Genomic DNA, 12,743 nt, shown 5'->3' on the forward strand with positions numbered 1-12,743 from the left:
TTGTTCAGTTTCATGCTGGGTATTTCTATTTTTGTTGAGCTACAAATTTATTAGCAGTCTGTCCTTCTCAGTACGTCCAGTGAGACTTTGGCAGATAAATTTGTGATAAATTGCAAAGCAACAAATTTCCCTTTCAGAAAAGATTATTAAACAGTTGTTAGAGATCGGGAGCCGCCACTCGCGAAGACATGTCTTTCTCGTTGCTTGTTTCCTTAATTGCACTGTGCTTTTCAGGTGAAGTGTTCAGTGAACAGTACATGCTACTCCCCACTCTTCATGGTGAAGAAATCAATGGTACTGCACTGTTTAAATTTTACCATGACAGGGTCCCAGCATCATTTTCAGTTGAGGAAGACGATTATGATGATGATTACGATTATGGTTTAGCTCAATCAAATGAAACTTTACATACTTTGATAAATATCGAAACGTATGTGGACCTGCACAAGTGTTTGCATGATGATCCAGGCTTGGTTAACTCTACATGCAAGAACATTTTTCAATTTCCTGATTGGCGTGTACGCTTGTCTCATGTGTACCACAAAGAGTGCATGAGAAAATCTCCGCTCTCGATTAAGGAATCCAATAATTGCCGTGTGTTCTACGAGAGGATGGAATCTTATTCAGAGGGTGAGATACATTACTATTATTTTTTAAATAATTATTAATCTTATTATTATTGATGGATAATATTTCTTATTGCTTTTGCACTATCGCTGTTCATGTACAACAAATGTGTATTGATTCTAAAAAATAATAAGAATTCAAATATTAATTCAAAAATACTTTAACATTATTTTCTTCATACAATCAAAATACGCAAGGAACTTGGTTCCCGTCTAATAGGAATATTATGTGTTTCACTCCATTGAATTTCTCAAAGTTTACAAGAGTCACAGTTGGCAAAGCTTACATCAAATAGAACTTTTTCTTCTCCTATTTGAACGATAATTGGTTAAATATGGTGAAAAAATGGATATTGAACTTATTTGATAGGAATCATATTAATAACCATATCCTGCATGCTGGTTTGTGAATCGCAACTCGTGAGCCTGGAGTAGAATTTCGAAGTGGTTAAGCAATATTATTCACACCAAAAGAACGACGATTGGGAGTGCTGTGCACATATCAAGACTTTCCTGATGAATTATTGTCATGTGATCGGTTTATGCAGATGATGTTCCTATTTGCATTCGTTTAGCTGCCACTATCTGTCACACAGATAATAAATCTTCCTCATTAAAAGTATTCATCCAATCGAAGATTGAAAATATTGTGATGGTGGCCACTGATAATCCAGATATTTTGGGTAGAGTTTGCATCAACAATTTTACAGAAAGAACATCAACATATATCAGAAAACGCGATGAGAACGTTATAGTAAGCTACAGCCACAAGACAATCAATGATTATGAAAAAATAGTTCATGAGTTAACATGCGGTAGACCCAAATAGAGTTATCAAACTTATCTATCCAAATATTATAATCAATTAGATGGTTGATCAAAAAATCAATATTGTCTTGAATTTTGATTGTGATTTTCTGGGTGTTTTGGCTATTATGTCCAAGTCTTTATCAGGTTTCTTTTCTTTATTCTACCTTTTTTTAGGAGAGGTGATAAATCCTGATTCTTTCCACTCTGCTACTACGCCACTGTGTTTTATCAAGGTGCGAACAACACAAGTGGTGCGAAGAACACACTCAGCTTCCAGTTTCAATAATAAGAATATTTGAATAATATCATCGTGCTGAACCGCAATCGAGCACGACCCAAACTGATAGCTAAACATCGGCCTGACCGTTCTTTTCATACCCTTAGTAGTTTTGGTGGCATATTTTCAGCCAGCCAAATAAACTGTCTCCTATTGACTGTTAGATTTCTCAATTTCCGTTACCAATAAGTAAAAAAGTAACATGTTCTAAATGCGGACTTTGCTTGTTTGTTTAATGCCGGATCTTCACAATAATTACCCTTTTATCGTTATGGTTCGTCCACCAGTCAGCCAGCCATCAGCCGGCAATAAAACAATAGATAAGCGCCGCTTCAATTTTCTCGAAATATCACAGCTCAAAAACATTGTTAATTAGTAGTCATTGATCAGATGCCAGCATTCGTTGATAATATGTATTTCTCATTGGTTGCTGTTTTCGCGCTCTTACAACCGTTTTTAGGTGAAGTTTACAGTCAGTACTACGACGATTATGATTACGGTTTATTAGATACGAGTGATTCGAAGTATAGTCATTTGTTAGACACGGAACTGCATTTATGGGGCGATGAGGACAAGATTGTCAAGCGGCTACGCCAATGTTTGCGCGATGATCCGTCCTTCCAAACCGGCCTCTGTCACATCACATTTCAAAGAGCCGATTGGCGTTGGCGGCTGTCAAATTTGTACACTCTAGAATGCCGGTCAAAATCGTCCCAAGGGTCAAAGAAGAACTGTGAGCAGCTTTACGCAAAAATACAATCATATTCAGAAGGTGAGATCTATCAGAAGTGAGACTGCATACCAGCCTAATTCTTAGGATTAATTTCAGTGTTGAATTTTTTACTTGTGTGATATAGATTAATTATATTTATTTGAAATAAGAGAAAGATTATTCATCCTCTCGATTATTGTAGTCAAAATATAGGAATTAGTCTCAAAAGTTTAATTCAATTCCCAGGGCCCTTTTGAAAATTAAAATATGCAAGCTAATTTTAGTAATTTCCTATTCTAATAACGAGCTGGCTACTGATATTATTTGCTTGTATTTTTCAATGCAATAGGCCCCTGGGTAGGAGTGAACGACAAATTTGTTTGTTTGAACTCAAATCTAAGAAAGTTCAAACCCTGATTGTTTTGATTGTGGCCAAGATACTTGTACTTTATCCCCAATGGAAACCCCCTATCAACAGATATTAGATCAATATTCTCCATCAAACAAGGCTTGAATCAAGAAATTATCTTAAATAAGCTGTTCATTCCATTCTGATAGTTATTCGCAGTAAAATTCAAGCCATTTTAATTCTCCAATGTTTGATTCCATTACGAACTGCTTGTTGAATAATCACTTTTGAACAGCTAATTACGACATAGCAGTCAGGTATGACTGCCATGTCATACCTGACTGCCATGCGTAATTAGTTGTTCAAAAGTGACCATTTTGATTTTTGAAGTTTTTTTATTATCATCCTTTTTTGCCTATTCCAGTAACCTTAGTTCAAATTATATTATAGTTGCAAACCTTGTTCCCTACCCACCCCATTACTTATAAGTAGAGGTCATTGATTGTGGCACTGGCTATTTTTATCTTAGATACATAAGTGGAAGAAGCACTGTAAAGTTCAGAAGCTACAATATAGCCTTTGGACGCTCATGTGTGCAGGTGTGCAACAAGAATGCTTTTCACGTGACATGGACAGTACTATAAATGCTTATGAGTTCAATGCCGCTACTGGCTTTCAAATTGGATAAGATTCTCTTCATTTTATTGTGATTGTTCTATACAAAATTAGCAAGCCCGTACACTTTTCGAGTACGCCTCAAATCATCTTCAACGCATCCCCATTTTTAAGCCTGAAAAATATACAATATGTATTTTTTCTTACCACTTTTTTCGATTTTAATTTCTTCTTTATTTTCTCTTCTCATGATTTCAAATGTTTCTAATAATCGCTGGATTAACTGAACTGTCAAACTAGCTTGGAAATGATTCATGTAGTTTCCTGTAATTCATCAATTTTTTCGTTATCAGATATAATACGTGTTCTTGGAATTATGTAAAAATGTCACCTGTAATACTCTTTTCAATTACTCTTGTACAATTTCAATGAACTGAATAGTTTATCAATAGTGAAATATTAATGAGGGTTCATATGAATGATTCTCAATGAACTTCAGTTTTTTATCTTTTGACAATATCGTTTCAAATTATAATTGAAAATTATTTAATTGAAAAACATTTGACCTACTATTCATTCAACACAATCAATAAATCAAATAAGTGTAATTATTTGAAATACCCTATAAAAAACAAAAGTTTCAATTAATTGTTCTCCAATGTATTTAAATAATGAACTATTCAGACATAGAAAGATTTATTATTTTTTTGACCTTGCATTATAATTATCTATCAAATCAAGTTCCAAGTAAACCGATAAACAATAAAGCGTAATAATTTATTCATTTGTTTATTTTTATTATTGTTGCTACAAATTTCGTATTGATGAAGCACAAGACAACGTAGTGCTATATTTCAAACGGTATTTTTCTTCAAATTGAAGCGTAGTAAAAATATCAATTATTATAATATTTGGTTCATTATTATAACAATTTTATTGTGATTCTCACTCCAATAAACAAAAATTGAAGACTATTCTGATGTAGAATTATTGGAAGAAAATTGAGTTGCTCTCTTCATTCATTTTATATCTACGATGAAACAGACTTGCGCCTTTTATTCTTCAACTGCTTGTGGGAGTTTTGAAACTTGTTAACATTTTGACCTTTATCTAGAACTTTCCATGCGGAGAGACCTAATAACCTTCCAACTTGAATATCTTATTTATCGTCATGACGTTGCGTAATATAATACTTTCAAAGCACTGATATTTTGATTCACATGATCTATCTATGCATAACTTGAATGATATAGGATGTAATCAATAGAAATCGGCAACTCTTATATAACGGAATAATATCGTTATTTGATCTTCATAAAAGATTCTTCTTCTTCTTTTTCTTCTTCTTCTTCTTCTTCTTCTTCTTCTTCTTCTTCTTCTTCTTCTTCATCTCTTTACACTCCTTAAAAAAGCGCTTGGATTCTACTGATTTCTTTTCTACCTAGAACCCATGATTCGCTTCCATAAGTCAACTTGGGATAGCCATGGTCTTGTAGAATTTCAGCTTTGTAACTCTCCTTACTTTATTTTTCAATGTCCTATGAATTATTTTTCCACAAATATATTGGAATTTTTTAACTTATTGAAAATATCTTCATCTTTTTCGTAGGTGAGAGTGAGAGTACAACCCAAATAAGTAAAGGAAGAAACTTGCTCAAAGATTGAATCTCCAAACACAATATTTGTTCGGACTGGCCATTTTCCTTTGAAAGCCATCACTTTTGTCTCTGTAGCTGAAATTCTAAGGTCATAATCCACAAATATTTTTGTCAGTTGATATATTATATATATAAATATATATGGAGTTGATATAAAACTATAATTTGGTGAATATTCATAATTATTTTCATAATCAACGAAAGTATACTTTGTCACTCTAGAAAGATTAAACTCATATTAAAAAGGAAGATTCCCTAATACAACCCATAATAGAATATAAATTATTTGAAATAGGCTACATAAATTTATAATTTATTTAAACATCAAGACTTTAATTTGATTCAAGTCCATCTTGTCATTTAGTCATTTTTTAGAAACTCTATTGTGGATAACTAGGTACTTGAAAGTTGATGCATTACTTACAATTGACTGCCAAGATACTTCTCAATTCACTCTTCCTCTGTTTCTTATTCTCCATTGAAAGCTACTTGTTACTCTAATCAATTGTTATTTTACTCACCGTCAGCCGTCACTACTCAACTTTCTGTTTCAAGTTTACTTGAAACTGGAGTTACCCAACTTTATACCATTGAAATATAATTTTCTTATAAATGTAATTTGACATTTTTTCGCGTTGTTATTAAGATACTTCATATGCATAGGTTTGTAGTGAGAAGGCGTGCGTAAAATTGTGCTTCAAGTACATTAGTAGTGGTAGTGAATAAAAATTTAATTTGGTATATATATGTGAATGTGAGTCCTCCCTGCGGAACACAGCCAGGGTCCAGTTAGTCCAGTAGGAAGAAAATTCTCCTTTCATAGTACAGTATCTTATTCCTTCCTATAAGTTCTCAGGCTTGATATAAGCTTGGAAAGAGAATATTGCGTGTTCAACAGTGATTAGAGTGGATACATTGTGAACTACGTATATCACAATGAGGCTTACAATATTTCTAAATTGACCATGGACTTCATCCAATGAGGAGATTAACCGGAAATCCTATTGATTATCTTCAAACATTTGGTGTGAGATATAGACTATTTATTTAATTTTGAATTTGAACATTAAAATTTTGTAATTTTGAACATTATTGTTGGAGATGAAAACTCGCTTCATTTTCCAAACAATGCCTCATCAAATGCTGGAATTGCAAAATTAAAGGCATTTAAACCTATGGGTGAAAAATTATCGGATCCTTACCAGAGTTTAGCGATAAGTTTCCTTGATTAGAGGTTCTCAATATATTTTTAAAGTTTTGTTTTATTACGGAAGCTGTGAATTCTACATCAAATATTCCATTGGAAATTGCTGCAAGTACGTGATGAAATTGAAGAAAACGCATTCTCTGATTCAATTGGGTATAATTTCCTGTGAAATTAAATCGTATCGAAATCGATCATCAAAAACTCAACAAATCGGCCAATTTATTTTCTGTCTACTGTCGCAAAGAGAATCTTATTTAATCGATACCAACCATAAAAAACAAGCTTGCAAATGCCTTTTTTATTATCTTGGTATTAAAAGTTGTCTGTTTCTGAAATTCCAAGAATATATCCGTCCTACCTTTAAAAGTAAAATACCTACTTTTTAATACCTACAGTTTAGAATATGAAATGCAATAACGCACAGAATATTCTATTGTTCATGTGATATATTGTGAAATAATTTAATTAAATTATACCACACCAGATTTTTATTATCTTGGTATTAAAAGTTGTCTGTTTCTGAAATTCCAAGAATATAATCCGTCCTACCTTTAAAAGTAAAATACCTACTTTTTAATACCTACAGTTTAGAATATGAAATGCAATAACGCACAGAATATTCTATTGTTCATGTGATATATTGTGAAATAATTTAATTAAATTATACCATAGCACCAGTTACTAGTTTACCGATTAACTTGAATGTTTGACTATGCGGCGGACAAATGTTTGTCGAATCCAAATATTCAAATAAAATAAATTTTATCTGTTTATTCAATTCATAAAAGTTGATATTTTAATTTTTAATTTAGTTTTCCAATACGTTCAAATTTTAAAATGTACACTATATATCTATGAGCATGATATATACATTGTATAGTATCACTTGTAGTACAATAATTATGTATAATGGACAAGATATCTCAATTGTATTAATGCTGCAGTAATAATGTTGGTGAAGACCCACCAAACAAGCGTACATGTACAAGCGCAATGTACAAGCGTACATCCAAGCGAGTGATAAAATCATAACTCAGTTCTCTAGTATAATAAAATGCTACAAGCTTTCAGCCCATGTAGCATTGAACTTTGAATTTTACGATAAAAAGTCATCACAATAATAATGAGATCTCTGTTACGCAGTTAGCTTTGGCGCATGTAATTTCAACTTGAACTCATCAATGCCATTATTCTCATTCATTAGACTCTCAAGACAATTGGTATGAATGCATTTTATTGAATAATTTTCGCCCAACAGCCCACTTATCGGATCTTGTCATAATCTGGCAACGTAAACGTAAACTATCTACCAGCTCGTAAAGTTTGATTGTTGTTGAGTATTTTTGTAATATACGTAACTTGTAACTGACGTCAAGCCAAAACTGTGGATGAAAATCAAAGATAAATTCCGCTATCATTATTTTCATTGACAATAATTTTCAGAAAAGAAATTTGGATAATGCATTTTCACTATCTCTGATCGTGATGACTCTTTCAATTGATCAATACTTTTCTCATCAAAATTTATTGATGTAGGGCAAAGAGTTGAAGTTAAGGGCCGGTGTCCGAGCTCGGGATTTAGCTAAGCTCTAGACTTTAAACAGCTTGAGTCAGAAAATTGGCTTTCTGAAACGGGGCGTAGTCGTAATCATAGTCAAAGTCACGATTAAATTAAATTTTGAAAACCTAGAGAATTGAACACAAAATAAAATGAAGAGAAAATATTGTAAAGTTTCAGCTATTTCGTCAAGAAGAAACGTTTCCATTTATAGAAATGAGAAAAAATAATAATATTGTCATAAAAACTGCGACTATATTGGCTTTCGGAAAGCCAATTTTCTGACTCCAGCTGTTTGAAGTCTAGAACTTGGTTAAATCCGGAGCTCGGAAACCGTTCCTTCGTTTAATTTCTTCTCCAATACCCTATTGAGGACTCAATAGGCCCAGTGTCCATCAATTTTCGATGGTAAACCCTTCAACTTTTCTTGTCTGGTTCAATTTGTAGTTGTAGAAATTGCATCATTTGTATTCCTTGTTTATATTGTCATAGAGTAATATAACTCTATGATATTGTTGTCTCAATAACAATTAGAATTTCACTATAATACTGATAATAGTTTGCTATGGGATTGAGTATTAGCCAAAAGAATATTTCTTCCAAGTCAGATTTGTTAAGAAACATTGTTAATGGACCTTTAAAATTACTACCCTCAAGTGAATTAACTAATTAAGATTCGTATTTCAAAATTCAGCAAATCTCCAATAAATAACATTTTGGCCTGGACTCAACTGAAAAAGTTCATACTGCTTAGGCTTTTGTATCTCTATCACAAATAGGCTATCAATATGGGAAATTCCAAGCTAAATAATAATTAATAATTTTGATAGTATTTTCCATCTAGATCGGTCGGTTGTATTTTAATCTCCATAGATGATCAATTTCCAAACTGAAAATCAGTCTTGTTTTGGCGGTGGCCACTTTTGTCGTTCTTGTGCTGAAAAAGAAGTGTCTTGTTTTGACGGGGCGAGTCCGTGACTAATTTCTCTACCTGGAAAACAGTCTATGGTTGTCGCTATCAGCTTTTGACGCTTCTGTCAGATAAGCTGGCAGAATAGCTTGGAAGTAAACTGGTTTCAATTTTGGAACATACTGTACTTTCTTTGAAATATTCTTTTTAGAACTTAGTGTGACTAGAAGTGTGTGTGTGACCACCATTGGACAATACTCCTGCGTGACATTGTCTCTCATCTCAACCTTATTTAGTTCTATTGCTTCCTCTCTCATTCTCTCTCTCCCACTCACTCTCTCTCACCCTCGATCACCCTCTCTCTATCACTCCTGCGCCTTTCTCTCTCACTCTCTCTCTGTCTAACACTCACACACACACACACACTCTCTCTCTGTCTAATACTCTCTCTCTCTCTCTTTCTCTCTCTCTCTCTAACTCTCTCTCTTACCCGGTTGTGTGCTAATGCTCTCCTTTCTTCAAAACCCCTTAGGGTTTTGTTATTATTTATACAATGCTTCAGAAATAATTATCTACAACCTATCTTGAATTTGACTTTCCCATGCCTAGATTTGTAAATCTCTTTGTGTCAATAATATTCATTTCTATCAACTCTCGCTTGTAATATTGTGAATTCCCCCATTCCACCGAGTAGGATTGTATAATATAGTTGATGTAGCATCGTACTGGAGGGTTGATGGTTGAATTTGAGAGAGGGCCGGCCGTGCAAAAAAAACTAAAACTGCAATTCAATTAAATCCTCACTTCTTCACTTTCTCACTATAGGCCTATATCCCTCAGAACCACACTCTCTTGTGAAATACACAATCCCCTACACTGAAATAATTTGACTCCTTCAAGTTATGTGCTCCCAACTTGATAATACCGCCCGTTGTTCTCTCAATAATATTTGTTGAACGAGCGTTAGCAAGTTCTTACTTTTTACTCAAGTTCAAAGTTGTTGCCAGTCTGTGGGTTTGCTTGTTTGTTTGAATGCACTACAATAACTTTAGAAAGAGTTGATCGATCAGCTTCAAATTTTGAACACGCACTCTTCGAACCTTTTTACAGGTCAAGTTCGTTGAACAACAAAATATTTTACTCACTTCTTCATCATTTTTCAGGATATAAAAGTAACATTGAAAGTACTGCATGAGACAAAATAACTTGCTCCTGTGTGTCTGCCTGACTATTATCCTTCAGTAGCATACGCGTAATATTAATGATACAAATTGTGATGGCAGTTGCTATGTCGTTGGTATTATTGATTTAACAAAATTTGAATTCTGATTCTGAATCATTTACCCATACGGAGAACCTATGAGGTCCTATGGATTCACGTAGGCCTACAGCGTAATATTAATAGGAAAACAGCTTAATGTTCCTTTTCCAAAGATAATAAAACAGTGGGCTCCTCTGGGATTCTTATTCAAATTGAAAAAAAATTCTGTAGGTAGCTTCAAAATAATTTTTGTCTGCGATCTTCGTTCCGCCACATTGAATCAGAAATTTTCTATGGGAAGGTTTTAATACAAGATTCAAATAATAAAGAATTTCAAGAGACAATGAATGGTGGAAATCGCTCATAAATATATCAAACCGTTTCAAAGATATTCACATTTTAGTGTTGAAGTTTTTGTATATCTGTGATACAGAAATATTGCTCGCCTAGAACAGGATAGATTATTCATCACATATTCTTATCATTATCGTTCCCTAGCAACCTATTTCAAGCGTTTATATAGTAGCTGCTGAGAGAGATTTATGTGATAGATATACCTGAATAATACTATTAAATACTATATTCGACTAAACAACGAGTGACCCAAATGAAGCGATTCAAATATAAAAAAAAGAAAAATGGGAATGCGAAAAATATTATAATATTTGGAACTCCATACTTATCATTTAATTAAGAGACATGTATGGATTAATAATTTATTGAAAAACACTAATAATTTAGCAATATTGCACTAATAGTTTTAATTTTAGATGACTCTCTCCTGGATTATTGAGTTATGTGTTGATATTCCTCAGTGATTGCTGCATCATCTGAGAAAACTCCATAAAAGTGATCCCTGTTCGAAATTAACAGAATGCTCAAGTATAGACATTTAGAAGAATACAAACATTTCATTTAATGTTCATTGAAATCGACCACATCAGTATTATTTAAACGTGAATTACCGGTAGTGTATTGTTAATGTATTAGGATTTGAGAAGATAATATGAGCATCTTATTGGTTTTTCTCTCAATGATTGAAATGAATGGCTTAATTGCTTTTATATAATAATGAAAATATCACAGTTTATTACATTCCAGTACAATTATCGTGTTTCACAATCCATTTCTAAGTAGAGCTCATAAGTATCGTAATCTTGCCATAAAATTACCATACAATAATTGAAGTTGATTTCATTCAACTTCAGTGGTGCCATTTCACCAAACTGCTAAAGGGTGGGCAAAAACCAAGAGGTATTGGTGGGGGGGGAGGAATACCCCCAAAGGATAGAGGGACCTGGGTTTTTCCCCATAAATGTTACATTGAAGATGTTATTATATGCTTCTTTTTTTTTTCCAATTTTATACAAATGTGGTTGAAGTATCAATACAAACATAACATTATTAGTTATTAAATTCATCATGGAATATTTATTAGAAATATGGGTCTACAGAGAGGCCCTAGAGTAGGAATACACTGAAACAGATTTCTTAAAAATCATGGAAAAAGATAAATTTTCTTTTACAATGACAATTTCATTGGGATCATATTCTAATTGAAAATAACTTTCAGTTAGAAAGCTAAAGATACATCAAGCTGTTCCCATAATTCTCAACAACCCTTACATACATTTTTGATTGTCTGATTGTGCCCTTTCTTTTGCTTTCACTGTGACATCTTGCAACTTGTTAATTCTCACATTGAAATTTATTCAATAAGTGTACCCATTCTGTATTCAAACTATACCACAGAGAAAATATATTATTTATTACTCTGTACCCGTATCCATACTTTCAAGGCAATTTTGCTACATTGTTGATACTGTAGAAGAATTATACTACTGCTGATAAAGAAAAGTATTAAATCATTATGAGACTCTAAGGATTCGTGTGGATGACCCGCATTTTCATTATTCATCTGATCCTTGAGGGGGCCTAGGCCCCTAGGCAGCTGATATAAAGTAAGAATTAATATGCTATTTTCATAATACAGTACACCTGAAGAATTGACAAAGTTTATGGTAAGGGGTGGGAGGTACTCAGCTCTTCCAACTAACATCGGATTAGTTTTGTGCAGTCTACTATAACAGATGTTCCCATATGGATGTTACTATAGACGTATTTATCATCGTATTCAATTTGTTTGTTAGTTTGTTTGTATGTCTGATGGAAATCGAAAACGGCTCTAACGATTTTGATTAAGTTTGAAATATAGTATATAGTTTGAAATATAGAGTTTGTGATACGAAAATCATCATTTGGATTAGGACTCATGTTTAGGATAACTCAATGAGGGAACTTAAAAATGATTAGGTACGGTAAATTTATTCATCAACCGAGTAGCAGCTGACTGAGAGAGTTTTCCGTCGTCAGTTGAAAACAGTTGATCAAGAGAGTTTTTCATCGTCAGTTGAAAACAGCTCATCAAGAGAGTTTGCCATTGTCAGTTGAAAATGAGACAGATGTGTTGAGTCACCAAGTTTGTTGACGTCATTTTTTTGAAGTTATTGCATGAGAAAATCGTGCAGAGAGCAGCACCGAGTGACAGCAACAACGCAAATTTGAATTTGAAACATAATGATTGCGGTAATATTAATAAGGTATACTGATAGTCAGTTTTAATAACCTGAGTAATTGAATTATAACAATCATTCACTTTCCATCTCTAATTTCCATCTCTATGTCTTTGTACTTTCAACTCTGTTCTTTGATATTGTTATCTTCATAAACGTGAAGTAGATAGATAAGGTGGGTGTCTTC

At 33.2% G+C, this 12,743-nt stretch overlaps 1 protein-coding gene across 10 annotated transcripts in view; it reads left to right on the forward strand.

The window, feature by feature from the left end:
* The window catches only part of LOC111048868 (very low-density lipoprotein receptor), a 351,720-nt gene that overhangs the window by 297,022 nt on the left and 41,955 nt on the right, over window positions 1–12,743 (forward strand). Inside the window, exon 1 of one of the 10 annotated variants that reach the window (XM_039421290.1) lies at window positions 80–630. The exons of 5 other annotated variants lie outside the window; for them this stretch is intronic. In XM_039421290.1, coding sequence (XP_039277224.1) covers window positions 189–630 — 442 coding nt within the window. In that variant the 5' untranslated portion in view covers window positions 80–188. Of the gene's footprint in view, window positions 1–79; window positions 631–2,088; window positions 2,486–12,743 lie in introns of those variants that run through there. 4 more of the 10 variants (XM_039421288.1, XM_039421292.1, XM_039421289.1 and 1 more) reach the window with 4 other exon arrangements.

This window comes from Nilaparvata lugens, chromosome 2 (assembly GCF_014356525.2).
Source record: "Nilaparvata lugens isolate BPH chromosome 2, ASM1435652v1, whole genome shotgun sequence".
Classification (NCBI taxonomy): domain Eukaryota; kingdom Metazoa; phylum Arthropoda; class Insecta; order Hemiptera; family Delphacidae; genus Nilaparvata; species Nilaparvata lugens.